Source organism: Mustela erminea, chromosome 4 (assembly GCF_009829155.1).
Source record: "Mustela erminea isolate mMusErm1 chromosome 4, mMusErm1.Pri, whole genome shotgun sequence".
In the NCBI taxonomy this organism is placed as follows: Eukaryota; Metazoa; Chordata; class Mammalia; order Carnivora; family Mustelidae; genus Mustela; species Mustela erminea.
In genome coordinates this window covers 103,237,007-103,262,506 of record NC_045617.1, presented here as the reverse complement: position 1 = coordinate 103,262,506, position 25,500 = coordinate 103,237,007, and the positions used below count along the sequence as shown (strand labels likewise).

The window sequence follows — 25,500 nt, the reverse complement described above, 5'->3', positions numbered from 1 at the left end:
CTCTCCGCCTCTGCCTGCCACGCTTCCTGTTTGCACGTGCTCTCTCTTTCTCTCTCTCTCACAAATAAATAAATAAATAAAATCTTTTTTTAAAAAGGGGGGAGGGGTAATTCCATAACTAAAATATAAAAGAAACAGAAAAGCAATCTAAAACAAAATAATACTAACAAACATAAAGAATCACATATAGTGTATTAAATGTCATAATCAAGGGGCACCTAGGTGGCTCAGTCAGTTAAGCGTCTAACTCTTGGTTTCGGTTCAGGTCATGATCTCAGGGTCATGAGACTGAGCCCTGCATCCACTTCTGTGCTTAGTGCACAGTCTGCTGGAGATTCTCTCTTCCTCTCTCAGTGCTCCTGCCCCCATTCACATGGACGCACTCTCTCAAATAAACCTTTTTTTAAAAATGTCATAATCAAGTGGTTAAATACTGCACCCACTCCTAGAAACTTTGTGAATGCAATATCCACCAATGTAGACTGGTATAGTGTGTGTGTGTTGGTGCCTCAAATGCCCCATCTTTTCCAAAAAGGTGAACTTACAGAAACATACAGAACAAAATAAAGTATAATTATCCATCAATTCACACAGTAGTTTCATTCCAGGAACTATCAGGGTACACAAAAACCGTGGGGGAAAAAACATTTTATGTATATTTATAAAACAGTGTTTGGGTCTAGATTCAGGTCATTAAAACAGGCTTGTGATTTTTTTTTACCCCACATAAATTTTTAAAAGGAAAAAGAAGAATCAAAAAGGACATGGAAAAATTCATTGTTGTATAGAACTATCCAGTGCATTGCAGACACTCCAGCATCCCCATTTTCTGTCTATTAAATGCTTGTAAAACACACCAGTCATTGTTAAAACCATCAGCAATACACCACTAAGATGTCCAAAGTACAGGAAGTAGTCCCTGAAGTCCAGAACCCCTAAATGAACCAAGGAGTTATCCTAAAAGGCCCAGTCTGAAACAACCAGTGGACCTCTCTCCAAAGAAGGTGCTCCTCCTTTCTCCTAAGCCAAAAACAAAACCAAATCAAGGCTGTAATTTCCTTTTTATCATACTATTATTATTATTAGATATTATTCCTATCTCAAGTATAAAGTCTACTTTGGAATTTTAGTTTCCACTGACATTTGAGTATCACATGAGTCTATTGTTGAACATGAACTTAAACATACAATGTGACTAAAAAGATATTAAAAAAAAAAAAGTACCAGAGAAAATCAACATAGGGTACAGAAAAGCCATGGTTGAGATAAAAGCCCTTCAACAATGGAGCTGTGTAAATATAGTGTTTTCCTTAGAGGTAGCACACATATTATATTGGGAAAACTAGTTATGGCATATTTAATATATTGTGTTTCCGTTTCTGCCAGGAACTGTCAGCTAAAATAAAACATCCTCGTAAAATTACAGTTAATGCTTTAATTTCCTACATTAATGTAAATCTCTAATCTCACACCTGTGTTTGCATATCCCTTTTGATGGGCACTGTCACCTTAAATGTCAGCATCTATTCCACATCATTTCAGTGTAGCTAAGGACTAGCTGGGAGGAAATGTGCTCATATATTTAGTAACATGCTTTGCAATAAACACATTTCAAAAATCTACAGATTGGATTTTTTAGTTCCAGTTCCATCATTTAACTCTGGAGAGGTTACTTCACCTCTCTAACCTTTCCTCGTGGAGCTGCTGTCTGGATTAATTTATAGAATCCATTTAAAGCATTTAGCTTAGTGCCCGGCATTCAGTAAATACATAACAAAAGTTAGCTATTTAGTGACAAACTTCTCTCCTCTGTCTCCTCAGATCACTGTGGACACCCAAAGCTTAAGAAGCCCACTGCTCATTTAGGTATCAACAAGTATTACTTCCTCGGGGAACAAGGACCCCATGCAAGCCCCAAAACAGTCCTCTAGATTTTCTAACATTCATACAGAGGTGACAGTCTTTGTATCAACTAAAAAAAAAACTGGAAAATATTTGCCTACTAGGCTCCAATATGGACAACAGAAGGATTCTCTTGCCCAAAAGCGTCAAGCGACACTGAAACTGGGAGAGCACACTTCAAGCAGAGCTGAACAGGAGAAAAAGCCAGACAGCTGGTGGGTATCAATAGCTGGAGTATGGCACCAAGAATCTGAAAGCCAAGGAGGTTAGCAATCAGTGGAACTAGGGAATAAAGAGCATAAAGAGAGCATAAGAATTTTAACTACTTCATCTCTGTCTTCCGAGGGGTAGGCAGTGGCAGGATGGTTATACTGATGGGGCCTGGGCTAACTGCAACTATTTCCTCCTGCCTTTGTAACTCAACCTTAGCCGCTCAATGACTAGAACACATAATGGTTTTTTCCTGCAACTCCATCAGGCTTCCACATCCCTGGTTCTTATTATCATCCCAAAGACCTAGGATAAGGCACTCTGATCTAGGCTCTGAATTAGCCCATGACAGGACTAGTTCAATTAAAAAGGATTAAATTTTCAGGGAGGAGGGGGCAGCAGGAGACAAGAAAAAGGACGGTTATAGGTTGAAAAAATAAAGTATACATTTGAAAAGTCAGTATATGCTCTTTTTTTGGAAGACCTTCAGAAAACATCACTAACACTTCACAATGTAATGTTTAACGAAAAGAATATCAGAATACTAAAGATATATTTAGTAAATTAATTTCATTCTTTTAGGATCTAAATAGTAACATATATATAATATTATTAGGTGAGAAACTTCAGCTAAGTTACAGTCATACTTTTTCAAGGGCAAAGTCAGAGACATGAAGTCATCATCAATAAGAATACAAAGAATTCTATATTCAAAAGCTATACGAAAACTTTAAAAAACAAAAATGACTCTCGTAAGTTATTTGAAAATTTTTGCATATGTTAATTTTAGCCTTCAAGGGTAATTCAGCTTGAAGTTTCACATTTAGTCATAGCATCTCTAGGTTTAAACTATCTTATAATGAGCAAAATCTAATTTTGTAGCTTGATAAGGAAAATCCAAATTCTGTGAACTTCTAAAATATTGCCACGGAAGACCATCTGCTATGGCATATTTTTACAATTATATGCATAAATGGTGAGTCCTCAATTAAGTAAAAGAATTCAATGAACCTTTCCTGACTCTCCAAATATAATACTAGAGCTGCACAAAAATATGTATGAAACAATATAAAGTTAGCTTCCATAATTATTTGATGTCAAAAACAACATGAAGATAAGTGTATTGTTTATGGAGTATGCTTACAGAAAAGAAGCCCTATTAATGCTTTCACTTACATCATTTGAAAAGAAGTTAAAAGTATGTATTATAACAGAAACACATAAAGAGCTCTGTGTAAATCATAAATTTTCCTATAAAGAATAGAGAACAAATTGAACTCTGCTAACCAGCATAATCCCTCAAATTCAGTTCAAAAGCAAAAGCTCATTTCATATACAACATATATATATGCGTGTGTATATATATATACATATATATACACTTATTACCTAATATTTAACCCTGAGAAAAAGTAAGTATTCCATGTTACTGTACTCACCTTAAAGATTACTTTGTTTATGTAAGATAAATAGAGGTAAATCCTTTGAACTGACTACTATTTTCTCTGGAAATTGACTTGTTTACTCAACATTCAGCACCATGCTTGAATCCATCAGGCAATTCAACTCAAAACTGCCCACTTCAAATTCTTGGAATATAAAATTATCTACAGGGTGCCTGCGTGGCTCAGTCAGTTGAGCACCTGACTCTTGGTTTTGGCTTAGGTCATGATCTGACAGGTCGTGAGACTGAGCCCTACATCGAGCTCCACGCTCAGTGGGGAGTCTGCTTGGAGATTCTTTCCCTTTGCCCCTCCCCCTGTACTTTCTCTCAAATAAATAAATCATAAAAAATAAACAAATAAATAAAAGGGTTTACTTCGCCACTCTGAAAATAAACTTGAACCTTCATCTGATCATTAATCCTTTCTCCTTCAGTTCCTTTAAGTCGAAATTCCAACAAGAGTTAATGGTATGAGCTTACCATCCCACTTCACTCTTCTCCAAGCCCCTTTCCACTCCTGTCATAGTCAATGGCTTGTCAGATGCCCTATGAAAAGCTTCCATGCTCATCAAACACATGTTCCCCAGTGTGTTCCACTAGATGTCCATTCTGACATCTGCAGGTCTTGTCTCAGCTGTAACATTAGACTCCCCATTGGCTGAAATTTATTCTGCATCAAAGGGAAAATTGAGGGGCGCCTGGGTGGCTCAGTGGATTTAAGCCTCTGCCTTCGGCTCAGGTCATGATCCCAGGGTCCTGGGATCAAGCCCCACATCAGGCGCTCTGCTCAGCAGGAAGCCCGTTTCCTCCTCTCTAGGTCTGCCTGCTTCTCTGCCTACTTGTGATCTCTGTCTGTCAAATAAATAAATAAAATCTTTAAAAAAAAAAAATTTTTTTTAAAGGGAAAATTGAAGGTACGCATTTCTAGATTTTGCAAGCACATTAAAACTGCTTTGCAACTTATTAATAGGCTTATAATAATTTACAATAATATCCCAGAAGATAGCTACAAAATGAGTCATATATATCAAATGAATGGCATTTTCCTATTTTATGTAATAGAGTTGACCACAATAATGAATGCACAGTCCAAAAGAGCTACAATAACCCAAACTAGATCAACTAGCTATGAAAACAATATAATAAAGGCCAAAATGATCAGAAAACCATGACTACCTCAAGGCCAACTTGCAAATAACTAAGAAATAATAACATACAAGTGAACCCCCAAAACCATTTTAAACTTCAACATATAAAACTATTAAATCAATGCAAAATCAATGTTCCAATGTTAACTAGAGAAAAGTACCCAGAAGTTCCTAATAAATTCACATAATTGACATTTCCAATAACAAATGACAAATTAAACATTAACTCATGATCACCAAAAAGGAGTAAGCCAAAAATAACATGAAATTATTTCTAAGATAGGAGAATAAGATTTCAAACTTCAAGGGATAAGAAACAAATTTTAAATATCAGATTCAGGATAAGGAAAATTATTTTAAAATAGGTAAAAATAAGCAACCTGAAGTTTTACAAGTACTTATTTTCCGTGAGCCAGGTAATAAGGTTACCAACCACAATGCCTTCACTCAAAAACCCTCCCTTCCTGAACATATTGACAATTGAACAACACTATTTCTATTTAATATGCAGTGGATTTCGCATTTGTGATACACAGAATACACTGGATATCTTTTAAGATACTTACCTTCACTGTCCCTGCCACTCTGGGCTATTTGGATGAAAAGCATCCTGCCATTAAATCCACTGGTATTTCAAATCTGGTAAAAAATATTTTTTGACTGTCCTAAGAAGATTTTTTAAAACATCAAGGTAAATTATAAACAGCTATCAGACTGTGAACTGCAAGAGCACAGAGAACCTTTGCGAGGATGACACATGTCAAAGCCTGACCTTTGCCTAACTGGTAAACTGAAAAATCGTTAATAGTATATTTGACCTTACTCATTCACCTTTAATGTGACACAAGGTTAAGTCAATCAATTCAGCAATGAGATCCAAAATACCCACAAAAGACAGCATTTCTAATCCTTCCTAGAAATTTCAGATTTGAAATACAAATTATTTACACATAAAGCCAAGAATGAAAAGTAAGTTTTTCCTTTCTGAATAATTCACATTAAAGTTTTATGTTATATATCTTAAAGATTCAGGAGCTCCTATCCACTAAAAACCCAAACACAGACTACAAAAGCCAAATTTTCAGAACACAGCCAGAACAAGAAACACAATGGGAGAATCCCAGTCTGATAACTGGCCTCATTCGCCTCCTTCAAAATTCTATTCAATAAAACTACATCAACTATGGCAAACAACAAAAAAATTTAAGAAAAAAAACCTTGCAAAGAAATTATTTTTCTGTACATATTTCTCCATCAAGTAAACACAATGCAATTTAGTTGTAACACTGCATCTCCTTCTAACATAAAAATACATTTATTTTACAGAAAGAGATTGACATAAAAGTCAATGCAGCTGGGTGCCTGGGTGGCTCGGTTGGTAGAGCGTGAGACTTGATTTCAGGGTTGTAAGTTCAAGTCCCACACTAGGTGTGCAGATTACTTAAAAATAATGTCCATTCTGACATCTGCAGGTCTTGTCTCAGCTGTAAATAGTAAAAAAAAAAAAAAAAAAAAAAAGTCATTGCATCTTTAATGAATCTGAAAGATAAATGTATACAAACATAGAGTCCAGGTAGACTCTAAGATGTGTGTGCCAGCAACCCAGCTTCTGTAACATGTAAGCCAAGATGGCCTTGTGTCTCTACTCCCCACTATTTCCCTCTGCCTCAACTTACGCGGAAGGGTCTATTACTCATCAGAGACAAGTTTTTACTATAAATACTAATAACTTTACCCTAGCTCTTGCTTTCCCGAGTCTAAAAGCATCACTGACATCTGTTTGAGCACAACAGTTTCAAATGCAAACCAAATATTCCAATCAAAGTGAAGAAGAAAAATATGCATATTCCCATTAATTAAATGGTAAAAGTTGGGAAATGGGAAGGAAGAGCCACAGGGAGCTACAGTCAAGCTAATCAAAAACACCTGAATTCAAGTGCCTCGTTTACTAGTATCAGTTGCCATAAGTATACCAGAAAAAGGAAAAAGGTTTCTGCCAGTAAAGTGGTACAATCTATCACAGAAATGGGTTTTCTGCCAAGCCCCTGCAATGCTCTCTTTTCTTTCCTCCATGAATCAGATCAGCTACAAATACTTGATCAAGTTTTATATTCCACACTGTTGATTTCAAAAACAAAAAAATTTTTTATACTCTGTACACCTCCAACCAAAGTTCTGATCAACCCCCTAGGAGGACTACTCGCATCCTATCCCCCAACTATGAATCACTGAACTAAAAAAAAAAAAAGTCACACAAGAAGCCAAAAGTTACTATTCCTTTTAGAAACTGCATAGGATTCCCAGTGACATGCAAATGCAGGCATTAATCTTCCCTACATTCAATTTTCCAATCTTATCCGTATTTCTACATCTTACTTTAATACATGTTTATTATAATGCACGTCAAGGGGCACCTGGGTGGCTCAGTGGGTTAAGCCTCTGCCTTTGCCTCAGGTCATGATCTCAGGGTCCTGGGATCAAGCCCCGATTCCGGCTCTCTGCTCAGCAGGAAGCCTGCTTCCCTTCCTCTCTCTCTGCCTGCCTCTCGGCCTACTTGTGATCTGTCTCTGTCAAATAAATAAATAAAATCTTAAAACAAACAAAACAAAACAATGCACCTCAAATGACCTGCAGAATGAAACAAAATATAAGTACAGTAATTATAGCAGACTGGATGTAACCAGAATAGTATTAATAGCCAATCATGACTGCCAAGACACTTGTTAAAAGTATGTCTGTATGTGCCATAAATTCCACTCTCCTATAATAATAAGACCCAAAATAGATTTTAAGTTCGTTTCTAATCCCAGTTAGCTAACAAATAGTGTTATATTAATTTCAGGGGTATAACATAGTGATGCAACACTTCCATACATCCCCTGGTGCTCATAACCTCAAGTGCATTCCTAATCCCCATCACCTATTCAATCTACCCCCCACCCACCCACCTCCCCTCTGGTAACCATCAGTTTGTTCTCTATGGTTAAGCCTCTCTTTTTTCTTTCCCTTTACTCATGTTGTGTTTCTTAAATTACACACGAGTGAAATCATATGGTATTTGTCTTTCTCTGACTTATTTCACTTAGCGTAATACTCTCTAGTTCCATCCAAGTCATTACAAATGTCAAGGTTTCATTCTCCTTGCTGGCTAAACAATATTCCATTGCATATATATACCACATCTTCTTTACTCATTCATCTATTGATGGACACTTGGATTGCTTCCATAGTTTGGCTATTGTAAATAATGTTGTAACAAACAAAGGAGTACATTTATCCTTTTGAATTAGTGTTTTTGTATTCTTTGGGTTAATACCTTGTAGTGTGATTGATGGATCACATAGGCTTGTTCTATTAACTTTTTGAGGTACCTCCATACTGTTTTCCTGAGTGGCTGCGCAAGTTTGCATTCCCACCAACAGTGCAAGAAGATTCCCCTTTGTCCACAGCCACAGCCTCACCAACACTTGCTGTTTCTCGTGTTTTTGATTTTAGCCATTCTGACAGGTATGAGGTGACATCTCATTGTAGTTTTGACCTGCATTCCCCTGATGGTAAGTGATGAAGAACATTTTTTCATGTGTCTGTTGGCCATCTGTACTTTTTTTTTTTTAAGAGAAATGTCTGTTCATTCTTCTGCCCATTTTTAATTAGATTATCAGGGGGGTGCTGTTCAGTTTTCTTTTGTTCTGTTTTTAAAGATTTTATTTCAGAGAGAGAGAGAGAGATCACAAGAAGGCAGAGAGGCAGCAGGAGGAAGCAGGCTCCCTGCTGAGCAGAGAGCCCGATGCAGGGCTTGATCCCAGGACCCTGAGATCATGGCCTGAGGCAAAGGCAGAGGCTTAACCTACTGAGCCACCCAGGTGCCCCAGTGCTGTTCAGTTTTGTAAGTTCTTTATATACTTTGGACACTAACCCTTTATCAGATATGTCATTTGCAATTATCTTCTTCCATTCCACAGATTGCCTCTTAGTTTTGTTGACTGTTTCCTTCACTGTACAGGAGCTTTTTATTTTGATGTGGAATTTATTTTTGTTTTTGTTTGTCTTGTCTCAGGAGGCATATCTAGAAAAAAAAGTTCCTACGGCCTATGTAAAAAAACTTAGTGCCTGTGTTCTCTTCTAGGATTTTTATAAGGTTCAGAACTCCAAAACAGATTTTTTTAATTGCAGCAAAAACATATCAAATCTAACTAACCCCACACTTCTGCAAATACAGACATTTGCTGCCTCTACATCTACCACAATATTACTAGTTAATACATGTGCCAGGCACAATACTAAGAACTCTATATACTCTTTTTTTTAATATTTCATTTATTTAGAGAGAGAGAGAGCATGAGTAGGGGGGCAGGAGCAGAGGCATAAGCAGACTTTCCGCTGAGCAGGGAGCCTAACACAGGGCTCAATCGCAGGACCTTGAGGATCATGACCAGAAGGCAGCCACTTAACTGACTGAACCATCCAGGCACCCCTACTCTAATTTAAAACTCAGGAATCTGTGGTGAGGATTAAGAGTATCCTGATTTTTTTTTTTAAGATTTTTTTTTTTTTTAAGGGGGGAGAGAGAGAGAGAGAGAGAGAACAGGAACAGGGGGAGGAGCAAAGGGAATGGAGAGGGAGGGGTTAAAAAATCTCAAGCATACTCCATGCTGAACACGGAGCCCAACGAAGGGCTCAATCTCATAACGCTGATATCAAAAGTCACACATTCAACCGAATGAGCCACCCAAGCACTCCAGGATTATCCTTATTTTAAAAATGAGGAAACGAGTACAGATTAGGAAATCTACTCAAAATCACAAAGCTGTCAAGTAGGGGACTGAATTTTAGGTTACCTATTAAGTCAAAAGTTAGCTTATTATTGTTTAATGGATGCTGACACAAGACAAAGACTCCTACATTAGAGACAAAGACATTTTATTACTCCTCTATCACAAGAAGCAGCAAGAGAGCCAAAACATTGTGTCATCCTTACAGTCAAGTTCTTTGGGGGACAACATGACATATTCCAGATGAATGGTCAAGTAGAATGGGTTTGCACTACAGCAAGGAACACTGAGAAACAATCACTTTTACAGCAAGCAGTAAGCAAGTCTCCCCTATATATCAGGAAGGTTATTACTTCATCCCTCAAGGCTGCTTGTCAAAAACACAGCTGTGAGAAATGGGCTGGGTGAAGAGTAGTCATAACCATATTTTCTTGACATACCAAGCAAGACATGTAGGATCAGAAGGGGGAAGTTCCAACAGTAATATGCATCAGACAGGGAATTCAAACTCCACAAATACAACACCAGAGTCTGGACTATTAACCACTATTAACAAATCACATTCAAAAACATTATTGATGGGTTGCCTGGGTGGCTCAGTTGGTTAAGGGTCTGCCTTCGGCTCAGGTCATGATCCCAGGGTCCTGGGATCAAGCCCCACATGGGGCTCTCTGCTAGGCAGGGAGTCTGCTTCTCCCTCCCTTGCTCCCCCTACTTGTGCTATTTGTGAAACAGATAAAATCTTTAAAAAAAAAAAAAGAAAAGAAAAAAAAACTTTATTGTTGTTGTTCCCCTAATTTAAAACTATAATTACTGAGATCATTGAGGACTCTCACTAAATATGGCAAACTGAATATAAATATTTATTTCCATTACCTCCACAACAAAATGAAAATGACAATAATGATATAAAAAGAATATAAACAACCAACGACAAACAAAATAGTGGAAGAGGTAGTTCAACGTGTTTTTGGAAAGAGGATGAAAATGTGCTAACTGATCGAAAGGAGAACAGGACATCACAATTTAAATCCATAAAGATACTGAAAAGACAGCTGGTATTATCTCATTATTCATAATTCATTATCATGAATTAGATGCGCCAAACACAAAAAATGAAGAATAAAGAAAAAGAGAGAGAGAAATAAATCACCATAGTAAACAGTGGGCTCCTGGCTCTCTGATACAAGAATGTTGCTATTAAGACATAAATCACTGTGGAAAGAGATTGGAGGCTTCCTTTGACATATTAACTTTGGCAGGGATCATCAACCAATTATTTTTTAGAAAATAAGTGAATAACGCCCAATAGTAAATAAGTATCTCATACACTTCCATGTACAAAATATAAACCCCAATCTTCCAGTCCACTTTTTAGTATCTCTATATTAAACATAAACAGAAAGCCAAAGATCTTTAAACACTTAAGAAAAATATTGAGGGGTGCCTGGGTGGCTCAGTAGGTTAAAGCCTCTGCCTTCAGCTCAGGTCATGATCCCAGGGTCCTGAAATTGAGCCCCCTGTCAGGCTCTTTGCTCAGTGGGGAGTCTGCTCCCCCACTCTTCTCTGCCTGCCTCTCTGCCTACATGTGATCTCTGTCTGTCAAATAAATAAATCAATGTTTAAAAAGAAAAAAAAAAATTGAAGAGGTACCTGGGTAGCTCAGTGGATTAAGCATCTGACTTCAGGGTTCCAGGATCAAGCCCCAAGTCAGGCTCCCCACTCAGTGGGAAGTCTGCTTATCCCTCTCCCTCTGCCCTTCCCATGCTTGTGCACACACTCTCTCCTCTCTCTCTGACAAATAAATTCTTTAGAAAAAATGATCCAGGGGCACCTGAGTGGCTGGTTAAGCCTCTGCCTTCGGCTCAGGTCATGATCTCAGGGTCCTGGGATCGAGCCCCACCATCGGGCTCTCTGCTCGGCGGGGAGCCTGCTTCTCCTTCTCTCTCTGCCTGCTTCTCTGCCTACTTGTGATCTCTGTCTGTCAAATAAATAAATAAAATCTTTTTTTAAAAAAGGATTTTAAGGAAATACTATGAATGAATGTATATATCAATTAGATAATTCAGATGAATGGAGAAATTCCTAGAAAACACAAACTACCAAAACTGACTCAGGAAGAAATAGAAAATTTGGAAAGATCTAGAATAAGAGTAAATTGGTAACTTTAAAACACCCCGCAGAATGCAAGCTAGTGCAACCACTCTGGAAAACAGCATGGAGGTTCCTCAAAAAGTTGAAAATAGAGCTACCCTACGACCCAGCAATTGCACTACTGGGTATTTACCCTAAAGATACAAACATAGGGGGCGCCTGAGTGGCTCAGCGGGTTAAAGCCTCTGCCTTCGGCCCAGGCCATGATCCCAGGGTCCTGGGATCGAGCCCCGCATCGGGCTCTCTGCTCAGTGCAGAGCCTGCTTCTCTCTCTCTCTGCCTGCCTCTCTGCCTACTTGTGTTCTCTGTCAAATAAATAAATAAAATCTTAAAAAAAAAAAAAGATACAAACATAGTGATGCAAAGGGGCACGTGCACCCGAATGTTTATAGCAGCAATGTCCACAATAGCCAAACTATGGGAAGAACCTAGATGTCCATTAACAGATGAATGGATAAAGAAGATGTGGTATATATATATATATACAATGGAATACTATGCAGCCATCAAAAGAAATGAAATCTTGCCATTTGTGACAACGTGGATGGAACTAGAGTATTATGCTTAGCGAAATAAGTCAATCAGAGAAAGACAACTATCATATGATCTCCCTGATATGAGGAAGTGGGCTGCAACGTGGGGGGTTTGGGGGGCAGGAAAAGAATAAATGAAACAAGATGGGATCGGGAGGGAGACAAACCATAAGAAACTCAATCTCACAAAACAAACTGAGGGTTGCCAGGGGGAGGGAGAGGGTGGTGGGGTCAGGGACACTGAGGAGGGTATGGGCTATGGTGAGTGCTATGAAGTGTGTAAACCTGGCGATTCACAGACCTATACCCCTGGGGCTAATAATACATTACATGTTTATTAAAAAAATAAAAAATAATAATAAATAATAAGTAAATTAATTAATTTAATTAAATTTTAAAAAAACACCCCACAAAGAGACGCCTAAGCTCAGACAGATTCCCCAGTTAAATTCTACCACCTGTTTAAAGAAAAATTAACACTAATCCTTCACAATCTCATCCAAAAAAAAAAAAAAAAAAAAAACCATCACCCAGAAGAGCAGGACACACTTCACACTTCCCAACCCCTTCTAAGAACCAGATTACCTGATACCAAATCTAGACAATGACATCACAAGAAAACTACAGACTAACATCCCTTACCAATAAATACAAATATCCTCCAAAAAATACTAGCAAATCAAATTCAGCAACATATAAAAAGGATCATACAGGGGTACCTAGGTGGCGCAGTATGGAGTCTGCTGGAGATTCTGCCTCTCCCTCCCCTCCCCCCTTGGTGCATGTGTGCTCACTCTCTCTCAAATCAATCAATCATACAGTATAACCAAGAGGGATTTATCCCAGGACTATCCATCAAGGTCAGGACCAAAAATCAATTAATGTAACTCACCATACTAATAAAATCATACAATCACCTCAACAGGTGCAAAAAAAGTACACGACAAAATCCAAACCCTTTCATGATGAGAATGCTCACATAAAATTTGAAGGAAATTTGCTCAATCTGAAGAAAAGACATCTGTAAAAAACATACACCTAATATCACAGATCACAGTGAAAGACTAAATGCTTTCCCCCTAAAATCAGGAACAAGACAAAGATATCCACTACTGCCACTTCTATTCAACATTGTACTAGCGATTCTAGAAGGGAAATTAGTCAAAAATAAAGAAATAAAAAGCATCCATATTGGAAAGTAATGAGTAAGATTTGTCTCTATTTGTGAGACATAATCTCCTAAGGAATCCACTAAAAGCTCTTAGTATTAAGAGTTCCATTAGGTTGCAGGATATAAGATCAATATACAAAAATCAATTGAACTTTTATACATTAGGATAAACATTCTAAAAATAAAGAAATAACTCCACTTACAGTGACATTAAAGAATAAAATACTTCACATCCATTAGGATGGCTACATTCAAAAATAAATAACAGCAATTGTGGGTGAGAATATGGAGAAAGGAAAACCATCATATACCAGGAAGATATAAAATGGTGCAGCCCTAGTGGGTATTTACCCCAAAGATACAGATGTAGTGAAAAGAAGGGCCATATGTACTCCAATGTTCACAGCAACAATGTCCACAATAGCTAAACTGTGGAAAGAGCTGAAATGCCCTTTGACAGACAAATGAATAAAGAAGATATGGTCCATATATACAATGGAATATTACACAGCCATCAGAAATGATGAATACCCAACTTTTCTATGAGCATGGTTGGGACTGGAGGATATTATGCTGAGTAAAATAAGTCAAGCAGAGAAAGTCAATTATCATATGGTTTCACTTACTTGCGGAACATAAGGAATAATATGGAGGACATTAGAAGAAGGAAAGGAAAAGTGAATTGGGATAAATTGGAGGGGGAGATGAAGCATGAGAGAGACTGTGGACTCTTGAGAAACAAACTGAGGGTTTCAGCGGTGAGGGTGGAGGAGGAGGAATGGGTGAGCCTGGTGGTGGGTATTAAGGAGGGCACGTATTGCATGGAGCAGTGGGTGTTGTGCATAAACAATGAATCTTGGAACACTGCATCATAAAGTAATGATGTATTTTATGGTAACTAACAACACAATAAAAAAAAAAATTACCTAGAAAGAAGATAGAGGAAGAAAAGCCTGAAATGCCAATAAAAATGTTCAGATGCATCAAATATTAAACCAAATATTTTGCCTGAAAAAAATAAAATAAAATCGTGCATCCACTTTGAAAAAGTTTGGCAGTTCCTCAAAAGTTTAAACACAGAATTACCCGATGACCTAGTAATTCCATCTCCAAATACATATCTAAAGTAAAAAGATATCCACACAAAAACCTGTACATAAATATTCACTACAACATTATTACTTTTTTTTCTTTTTAAAGATTTTATTTATTTATTTGAGAGAGAGAGACAGTGAGAGAGAGCATGAGCGAGGAGAAGGTCAGAGGGAGAAGAAGACTCCCCATGGAGCTGGGAGCCTGATGCGGGACTCGATCCTGGAACTCCAGGATCATGACCTGAGCTGAAGGCAGTCGTCCAACCAACTGAGCCACCCAGGCACCCCTACAACATTATTCCTAATAGCCAAAATGTAGAAACAATCCAAAAGTCCATCAACCTGTTAAACAGAGAAATAGTACTTGACAATAAAAAAGAAGTACTGATTTTTGCTACAACGTGGATGAAACTTTAAAATATTGTGTTACCAGGCTCTCTGCTCAGCAGGGAGCCTGCTTCTTCCCTTCCTCTCTCTCTGCCTGCCGCTCTACCTAGTTGTGATCTATGTCTGTCAAATAAATAAATAAAATCTTTTAAAAAAATAAAATAATAAATAAAATATTGTGCTAAGTAAAGCATTATTCACAATGGCCAAGATACAAAAGCAACCCACGTATTCATCCACAGATGAATGGATAAAAAAGATGTGGTGTATATATACACAATGGAATATTACTCAGCCATTAAAAAAAAAATGCAATCTTTTCCTTTGCAACAACATGGATGGACCTAGAAGATATAATGCTAAGTGAAATAAGTCAATCAGAGAAAGACAAATACTATACGATTTCATTCATATGTGGGATTTAAGAAATCCCTATATTCACGTATAGAGAACAAACTGGTGGTTGCCAGAGGGGAGGTAGGTGGGAAGATGGGTGAAATACATAAGGGGATTAAGAATACATTTTTTTGTGATAAGCACTGAGAATTGTACAAAAATATATACTGAAAATAGGGGCACCTGGGTGGCTCAGTGGGTTAAAGGCTCTGCCTTCGGCTCAGGTTATGATCCCAGGGTCCTGGGATCAAGCTCTGGGATCACCAGGGAGCCTGCTTCCTCCTCTCTCTCTGCCTGTCTCTCTGCCTACTTGTGATCTCTGTCTATCAAATAAATTTTTTAAATCTTCAAAAAAAATTAAAAACATGTATATATACTAGAAGTAATACAACACTGTATATTAATTCTACTTTAATTTCTAAAAAAAAATTATGCTAAGTGAAAAATAAAAAAAGGGGCACCTGGCTCAGCTGGTTGAGTGACTGCCTTCAGCTCAGTTCATGATTCCAGAGTCCCAGGATCAAGTCCTACTTCGGGGTCCCTGCTCAGCGGGGAGTCTATTTTTCCCTCTGACCCTCCTCACTCTCATGCTCTCTCAAACAAATAAATAAAATCTTTTAAAAAAAAAATTATGCTAAGTGAAAGAAACCAGTAACAAGACCACAAGTTACACAGAATTCCATTTATGTAAATATACAGAATAGGCAAATTCAGAGACAGAAAGCAGATTAGTGGTTTCCAAGGGATGAGAGGGAGAAATGAAAAGGGACTACTAATGTGTAGGATAATGAAATGTTCTCAGATTCTTTTCTAAGGTAATGAAATGTTCTAAAATCAGATAGTGGGGATGGTTGTACAATTCTGTGATTATACTAAAAACCAATAAATTGTACGTTTTATTTTTTTCCCTTCCCCTAAGTTGTACATTTTAAAAGGGTGAATTTCAAGGTATGTGAATGCTATCTCAATAAAGGTATTATAAAATATTATATCTGTGATCTCACTTACATGTGGAATCTAAAAAAGCCAAATGCACAGAAGCAGAGAACAGAATAGTAACTGCCAGGAGCTGGGAGGAGGGGGGTGATGAGACAGTGGTCAAAAAGTACAAGCTTCCAGTAGCATAATACCACAATGACTATAGTTAACAACACTGTATTATATAATTAAAAGTTGCCGTGAGAGTAAATTTTAAATGTTCTCACCATAACTACAACAAAATGGTAATTATGTGAGGTGAAGGATGTGTTAATTAATTAGTCTTATTGTAGTAAACACTTCACAATATATACGTGTATGAAATGATCACCTTGGACTCCTAAAACTTACACAATGCTATACCTCAATTATGTCTCAACAGAGCTGAGGAAAAAAAGACATACTGTATGATACTATTTATATAAAGTTCAAAAACAGGAAGACTTTAAGATATAAGAAGTTAGATAGTGGCTAATTTTAGGTGGGAGACAGGAGGTATTGACTAAGAGGAGGCACAAAGTGAGCAGGTGATAGCAATATTCCATTTCTTAACTTTGGTAATCATCACTGTGATACTTTATAGAGCTATACAATTATGATCAGTTATATGATTAGTTATGATCAGGTATACAGTTATGAAAAGTATATACTACACCCTTCTATACAGAATTAAAGTGTAAAGTTTTTAAAAAATATATCATTTTTGGTTAAAAAAAAAATTATACTTGGCAGTACACTGAAACACTTTAAAATAAAAACTAGAGATTTAGAGGCGCCTGGGTGGCTCAGTTAATTAAGCATCTACCTTCAGCTCTGGTCATGATCCCAGAGTCCTAGGATCGAGCCCCTCTTGAGGCTTCCTGCTCAGCGGGGAGTCTGCTTCTCCCTCTCTCCCTGCCCCTCCCCCTACTCATGTTTTCTCTCTTTCTCTTTAATAATCTTAAAAAAAAAAAAAAAAAGAATAAAAAAATATCCTCTCAAGGACACATCTCTATTCATTTCTATCCATCTATCCATTTACTTATTTATAAGTAGGCTCCATGCCCAGCACCCAGCGTAGAACCTAATGTGGGGACTGAACTCACAACCCTGTGATCAACACCTGAGCTGAGATCAAGAGTCAGACACTTAATGGACTGAGCCACCCAAGCACCGCTCTGTTTTCTTTAACATATTATTAGCTTTAAATTTTTGGCCTAGAAGACTGTGGTAAAGATGAACTTTTCTGGGGGCGCCTGGGTGGCTCAGTAGGTTAAAGCCTCTGCCTTTGGCTCAGGTCATGATCTCAGGGTCCTGGGATCGAGGCCCTCGTCTGGCTCTTTGCTCAGCAGGGAGCCTGCTTTCCCCTCCCTGGCACTCTGCTCGGTTGGGAGCCTGCTCCCCTCCCCTCTTTCGCTGCCTCTCTGCCTACTTGTGATCTCTCTCTCTGTCAAATAAATAAATAAAATCGTTAAAAAAAAAATGAACCTTTATAAACTAATTTTTTTGCGTGCTTTCATAAGTCACATATTTAACAAAGTTACTAAACGTGACACTTCAGTACTAAGGAGTCCCCTTTCTTCTAGTCATGGAGAGGGAAGGGGTCATTGTTGTGCAAAACCAACAGATATGCTTTCAGGCAGGTATTTCAGAAGAAAATGTAAAGAGAAAGAATTCCACACATTAATACTCATACCTAAGGTTAACAGGAAGGGATGAATGATGAAAACAATTTGAAAATGCATACAAAACTATACTTACAGCCTCAAAGTGCAAATGGCTATCCTTTAAGAAATTCTGAATTTTGTCCTTGGGTAAAATACTGAATCGAAATCGAAGGAGATCCATTTCTTGTTGAATGAACCAGCGTCTAAGATCCTCACTGAAATGGTCACAAGAAAATGGTAATCATAAATGAAAAGCCCAGTGATTATTTTAAAAGTCCACTGATTATTAAATCCAAGAAATATTTATGAACTAAAACTCAAACACAAGCAAGATGCCAAAAGACAGAAGCTAAAAGCATACAAGCGCTGTATTATGATAAACAGCATAGATACAGACCACAATCTACCAGGGATGTGCTGATCATGGGGAGAGGAATTATGAATATAAAATTAAAAGAACTAAATAAAGAATACCTTAATCCTAGCTGATTATCAAATAATATAAAATAGTTCATTGTATTTAACTGCAAAATAGTCATTTACATCAGAAAATGGGATATTCCTTCAGTCTAAGGTGGGTTTCATCAATACCAAATAAACACCAATTTTTTTTTATTTTTTTAAAACACCAAATTTTTTAAAGGTAACTTTATCTCTGAATAGATTATGATCAGAGAAACTCTGAAATTAAACTTTGCTTATAGCTTTATAAGCTTACAAAATTTAATTGTGCAAGTATACCTCAATTTTTTTAAAGCTAACATACAAATACATTAATTCATAAAATATACAAAGGACATTATTGTTGTCACAAAATAATTATACTACTGCATGTAAAATATAACACAGACTGTCAGCAATTTATTTACTGCATAAACTACATAAACTGCCCATGCTTTTTTACAAAAGAAAAACTCCAGGACCAAACACAGTCAATAAGTTCTCAGTCATAATCTGGTGATAGTAAACAGTTTCAAGATTCTCACTGGATAAGCCTTTTAGTAGAAAGAAACAGGAAAAAAAACTTACAGTGAGTATGTTATTTAGCCAAAATTAATACAGGAAAAAAAACACAAAGTTGAAAAAAAAAAAAAAAAGCAACTAACTCCTTCTCCCTCTGGGTGGCACTATATTATAACAAACCAACTAGCAAAGGCGATGGCCACCCTTAATCTAATGGCCACTAACCCATACATCTCAATTTCAAAAAATCTGTACCAAGTACATGTTTGAGTTATTATTTCTTAGAAATAGTCCCACTATTTTTTTCTGGGAAAACAGAAGCAAAAGTCCTTCTTATTGAAATCCCCTCCAATTTCAAATCCCAAGTTTTGGGAAAGAACCTGTCCCATGAAGCTAACAAGTTTTTCAACAGGCAAACTTTACAACAGAATTTTTTTCAATATTTTTTAGAGAACAACTGGCTTCAAATAATTCACCGCAATGTGAATCATGAATTGCCAGTTTCTGATGTTATTCTGAGTTTTTCAATGTTCAGTACAATACATGTCAGTTTCCCATGTACCAATTTACAACTCAAGATGTAAGAATCGACTGTGAGAGCGTAAATGTGTACTCACGACTGGCAATAAGCAAGGCGTAAAATAAAGTGAGAAATATGATCTTTCCTTCGTGGTTCATATTCATTCTCTAAGCTTTCCTAAAAATAATGACACATGGATAAGATAAATGCATTAGAATGATAAGAGGTATAAAGAAACACAGAGTCAGCATAAGCCAATGGTAAAGTAAAAGTTTTGAAAACAAATTTCATAAATATGCTTTCCAAGATAATTACCATTTTATGTAAGGTAGCAATCAAGTGAGATTGAGAACTAAACTGACATCAACAAAACCTCCCAGATTTGGACTCCTCTTCTCTTCCTATCAACTTCCCTCTTAACTTCCTTTCTTACACACCCCATACCCAGGGCTCTCGCCTCTTCAACCACCTCTTGCATCAGCCCTCAACTGCTTTCATTTAACCATTTGTCAAAACTTAGATTTTTAAATAAATCTATAGCTACACTCTACAGTCCTATTCCCAAAACACTGAGAACCTCTGGGAAAAAAATACACCATTATTGAGAATATGGAATATTAAAAATTGACAATCTCTAAAATGAACTTGACTTTTACAAGCACTAAGGAATCCTTATGCAAGCTCAACAGTAAGAGCAAACAGGTCTTGAGCACTTATGAGGTCCCAGGCACTGTTATAAGCATTTTTAATCTTATTAACCCATTTAATCTTTTGAAAAAAATCTCTTAGTAGTAAGAGATTAGTAAAAGATAGTAAGCACTACTATATCCCTATTTTAAAAATGAGGAAACTGAGGCACAGGAATGTCATATAATTTTTCCAGGGTAACAATACTTATAAGCAATAAAACAGGGATCTGACACATAATCATCTTTCCTCACTCTTAGAAAAGCTGTTTCAGTCTTCACTAGTTGACCCAAGCTCCCTACCACACCACCTACCCTTCTCTCTCAACAGATAACTTCACCTACTTTACAGAAATTAAAGACCACAGGCCAACTTTTGCAGCTCCAGGCTTCTGCATCCACACTGTACTACCTTCCCTTCCATCTCTGTGGACAAAAGATCTCTCCCTCCTCCTACATAAACTAATCCCTAAACCTAAGCCATGCAACCCTTCTGCTCTTGCCCCCTAATGATCTTGCTTAATCAAATGCTCTCTCAAAGTGTCTTCAAATTCCCTCTTCTTTGTCTTCCAGATTTCTTCCCTCAGCTTATAAGCATGTTCAAGTATCTCCTGTTGCGTATGCATGCCTTCTCTTTTCCCTATACATTTTTCTGTATTCAGACCTGCTTTTCCCTGTCTTTTCAGCTAGCCATCTTAAAACAGTACATATCCCATACCCACCTCTCTCCCCCAAACACTGCCATCACTGGCTTCTGCCTCTATCTACAAGGCCCAACCAAGCTAATAAATCCAATGGATTCTATGCAATTCATCTCATATGAGCCTAACCTTCTGAAATTAAGTAGTTAAGGGTAACATGAGGGAGACAAAATGTCCAGATTGGAATCTTGGCTCTACCATCTACCATCTTATAAGCCTGGGCCAGTTACATAGCTCATCAATAACTCCATTCTCTTATCTAAATATAGGGGTGACGATAGTATCTGTCTCATAAGACTGTTAACTGGATTACACAGGTTAATATATGTCGTGTGCTTAAACTGGGATACAGTAAGCATAATATGAAAGCTTGTTATAATATGAATGCTGTTAATTGCTATGGTATTGCTATCATGATCATTACGTCAACTCCAGCCTTCCTTGGCTACCACGCCATTATTATCTCCGCTGATCTCCTACCTCTCCGGCAACTCCTTCTCAATCGCCTTCCCAGACTCTCCCAATTCTACTTCACTTTAAACATTGGTATTCTTCACATCCTGTCTGCCATCATCTTCTCACTCAAATATTTTCCTCCTCCTGATGATACCAACTTTCTTCTTAAATCCATACCTCCACTCCAGAGGTCTCCTGAGTACAACCTGTATGCATATCCAACTATCCACTAGGCCCTTCCATGAGCACCCAAATTCATGTCTAGAACTCAACATCTTTCTAAGATTTGCTTCTCCTCCTGTAGATCATCTCTCAAACTACTATCACCATCCACCTAGTTGCCCTAACCAGAAACCTGGGTGTCATTCCTAACTCTTCTCTCCCTTCTCCCTGCAATTAATCACTAAAATCTTTTCCTCCAACCTTCAGAGTATCTCTTAATATCAGTACCCTTTTCCCCATTCAATTCATTCTCATCATTTTCAAGCTGACTGGTTTTCCTCCTACCAGACATAACCCACTCAATCTGCTGTTGGCAGCTATCTTCCCAAAATAAAAATCTGATCACATCTATCAGATTCAGTTCCAGCACTACCTGGAACCGGGATGCCTTCCCAAACCTCCCCAGTGTGAGCTGGGTAATTATATGTGCTCTTGGAGTTCCTAGAGCAAACATCACCCCAATGCTGTGGTGCCCAGGGTACGTCTGGCAATGTCTGGAGATATCTACTGGGCAGAAGCCAGAGACGCTACTGAGCATCCTACAATGCAGAGAACACTCCCTACACCAAGGAATTATCAGACCCAAATGTCAGTAGTCCTGAGGTTGAGAAACCCTGCTGTTTTATAATCACTATAAGCCAATCACTCCTAGTGGACTACAGATATCCCTTCGGGCAGAGTCTATCTATGCTACATTAGTCTTTTTTAAAGCCCTGTGCCTAATAACAGATCTTTGCCACAACCAAAACTCACTATATAAATATATACAAACTGAAGAACATCTCTTTCCCACTTTTACTTACTCTGAAGGAAAACTTGAGCCTTCTTATCTCACTCTCCAACTTACTCTGGTATGGCTCAGTTCCTTTCACATAGCTCACACCAAGATTTTCAACTGCTTTTAGCACTAGAAAATATTTTAAAAACAGAAGAAAACAACATATGAATGCAAGAAAATTTTTAAAAACTAAGTCCCAAGACAAACTCTTTCTTTGAATAGCAATCCCATAATTACTTATTTTTAAAAGATGACAAACTATAATGGCTTTACTTTCTGCAAGTACACTATATAAATTATATAAATTTATAGGAAAATAATCTCCATCCATTGTCCCATAACATAATCTAATACCAGGGATTCTGAGGAAGAGGGATGGGGGATCATCACTGCTGTACTGAGCCACCACTGTTGAGGTGTGTTGGTACGAAAAGAAAATCGAGCACCCTTGTTTGCATCCCTCATGTGGAACTGTGAGTTTGCTTCATTTGCTCAGCATAGACGCAACAGAAAAAATAGCCCTTCCTTTACTGATGAAGTAGAAAAGGAGAAGACAAAAGCAAAAAAGCAGAACCTTTCAACAATTCAAGTGAACTGTCCTGAATAGATCCACACAACTGTTCAAAGGTTCCCAACGTACCTTGTCATTCCTTCCGCAGATGAACTCTACTCCCATCATTATGAAAAGCATTTTTATAATTCCAAGAATGAAAACCTTCTAAAATGAATCCTGAGCGTAAACCCATGCCCCACAAACACCTCACTATGGTATCCCAAACTAAACTCACTCTCTTCCCCTCCATCCTACCCCTCTTCTGGCCATCCCCATCTCCACTAGCAAAGTTTCTAACCACTAGATCATCCAGAATGGAGTTTCAGCCACTCCCACCTGCCCTCTCACTCCTCACATCCAAACACTTACCAAATCCTTCAGGAATACCTCCTTAGTATCACTTAAATGGCTCCCTTCCTATCCCTGACACTGTTATTGACTTAGCTCAGGCCCTCACCATCTCACTCCTTAAGTGCCTAATGTAAGGGGCACTTTTCAATCACCTTAATCTCTATGAAGCACCTGACACTGCTAAGCTTCCTAAAACCCTCTTCTCCTGTGTCTTCACTCTTCATTCATCAGCTCTGAGAGCTCCCTCTCTGTATTGTCACTCAGCTCTTCTAAAAGTGACTAACAGTACCGTTCCTTACCTTCTGATTTTCCCACAAGGATATCCTAGAACATAAACTCAGAAGACACTGCTATTATTTGTTTCCGTTTATGCCTAGCTTATTTCTCTCTTTCACCAGCACTCAGACGATAAGTAGGCCCGCAATACTTACACCCAGATATTACACCACTAACTTGGCACAAAATGCCCTTGGTTATCCATTCTTCTCCACCTAACCTAAACTTGTCCTTGTCACTGTTCCTCAAATATAACATTCTCTCTCATGCCTCCAAGCCTCTGTACAGTCCACTTTCTCAGCTTGAAAAAAATTTTACTTTTCTTTTGAGAAATTTCTACTCATCCTTCAAAGTCCAGATTACATTTCAACTTCTCTACGGAGTCTTAATCAGTCTGAGTCACTCCCACCTCTTTCAAGAGCACTACTATTAACCTCTAGTAAGACACTTAAAATACTAAATTACAGTTATTATTTTGGACGTCTGTATCTATGTCCTAGAATACAGCTTCAACGAATATGAGAATTACATTATCCATCTGAAAATCCCCACCCAACCTAGAATATAGTGGCATTCAATAAATATATACTGTACAACAAATAAAATAACAAGCCCTCAATATATACATTTCTTGAATGAATTGAATGAAGGAAATAAATTACCCTCATTCGTTCCCCCAAAGTGTAAGTGAAGTTGTCAAGAACATACAAACTCTAATACAAGTACCACTCACATTTAACTCTATCGATAGCCAAGCTTTCAAATTCGATCAACGATATGCTTTCAGAAGGTGGCTCCAAGTAAAACTGAAGGCTATGAGGGTAGCAAACATTCCTTTGGTCACCTGTCAACCTCAGTCTTTTCCAATTTGCTCGAGAAAACTGCATCTCGTTACCTTGGAAGGAAACATAAAATGGTTAAAATAATGGCAAATAAGAGTTGAAAACAACAAACAAGTACAAAACATAACTTCACATACATAGGAAAAAACTGAAGGGCATGCAGAAAATGTTAACCGCGGTCGTCCCTGGGTAATAGGTCCTTCTGTATACTCCAGAGTTTCTACAACACACCTGTAACAATTCTGTCAGGAGAGTGGGGGCGGTGTGTGCAAGGTGAAATGCAGGTGGTGGTCAAAACGTCCAAGAACATGAACGTGAGGCTACGCTGCCTGTTCACTATAGGTCTGTGTGCCACCGCCTTCGGACCTCTGCAGCCCCAAGAGTTAAGATGAAGTTATACGGGCTGCCATCGTGAATTCGGAGGAAAGCGCGGTAGGTTCTGGTTTCCAGAGAAGAGGCTTAAGGGACCGGGTCCGGTGACTCACTTCCCAACTCATGACCCTGGGAAACAGAACACGTCTTTCCAATTCAATCTCTCCGAACTCTGTAAGAAGCATCTACAAGCTCCTTATAAAAATCAGCCCCCTCGATCCTACCGGAGCCCTTCGGCGAAGCTTCTCGCTCCACTCGCCGGCCCCTGCATCTCAGCCCCAACCAATCAATATCTAATACCCCCTCCCCGCCGTGTCATCCTTCGGCTCCCACCGCCGGTAAAGTGCTCTCCCTTCTTTCCCCACTGGCAAGCTCCACACCACGACCACTGTCCGTCCCAAAGCCGCAGGAGGTCCCCTTACCTGCAACCACACAAAATACGAAACACACAAACCCCCAAACGGCACTTTCCTCAGATGGCGGGAGAGTTCATACGGGATCGGAAACGGAAGTGACGGGACCTCAGAGCCCGCCCCCCGAGCGTCTCGCCCGCCCAGGGCGCGCCCTGCGCATGCTCCGTGAGGCGTTCCTGGGTTCTGGAGCGAGTTTAGTCGGCTTTGCCGGCTTAAAATTTTTAAAGATACGCTCTTGTGTGTTTCCAAATTATAAACTGCACCTCCTGTGTGTGTCCTCGGTAGCTTTTTTTTTTTTTTTTTAAGAATTTTAAGATTTTATTTATTTATTTATTTGACAGACAGAGATCACAAGTAGGCAGAGAGGCAGGCAGAGAGAGAGAGAGAGGAGGAAGCAGGCTCCCCGCGGAGCAGAGAGCCTGACGCGGGGCTCGATCCTAGGACCCTGGGATCATGACCTGAGCGGAAGACAGAGGCCTTAACCCACTGAGCCACCCAGGCGCCCCCGTCGGTAGCTTTTGATGATTGAAAC

General features: G+C 38.4%; 1 protein-coding gene across 3 annotated transcripts in view; it reads right to left on the bottom strand.

Moving 5' to 3' along the window:
* The window catches only part of PRIM2 (DNA primase subunit 2), a 332,911-nt gene extending 307,821 nt beyond the window's left edge, over positions 1–25,090 (bottom strand). For all 3 annotated transcript variants that reach the window (XR_004285088.1, XM_032340337.1, XM_032340338.1), the window contains exons 1-5: positions 24,978–25,090; positions 24,075–24,236; positions 22,187–22,290; positions 19,416–19,495; positions 17,930–18,050 (exon numbers count right to left, since the gene is read on the bottom strand). Coding sequence is in view for 2 of the 3 variants with exons in the window: in XM_032340337.1 (XP_032196228.1) it covers positions 17,930–18,050; positions 19,416–19,495; positions 22,187–22,290; positions 24,075–24,228 (459 nt within the window). In the remaining variant the exon portion in view is untranslated. The remainder of the gene's footprint in view (positions 1–17,929; positions 18,051–19,415; positions 19,496–22,186; positions 22,291–24,074; positions 24,237–24,977) is intronic.
* Positions 25,091–25,500: the final 410 nt, after the last annotated feature.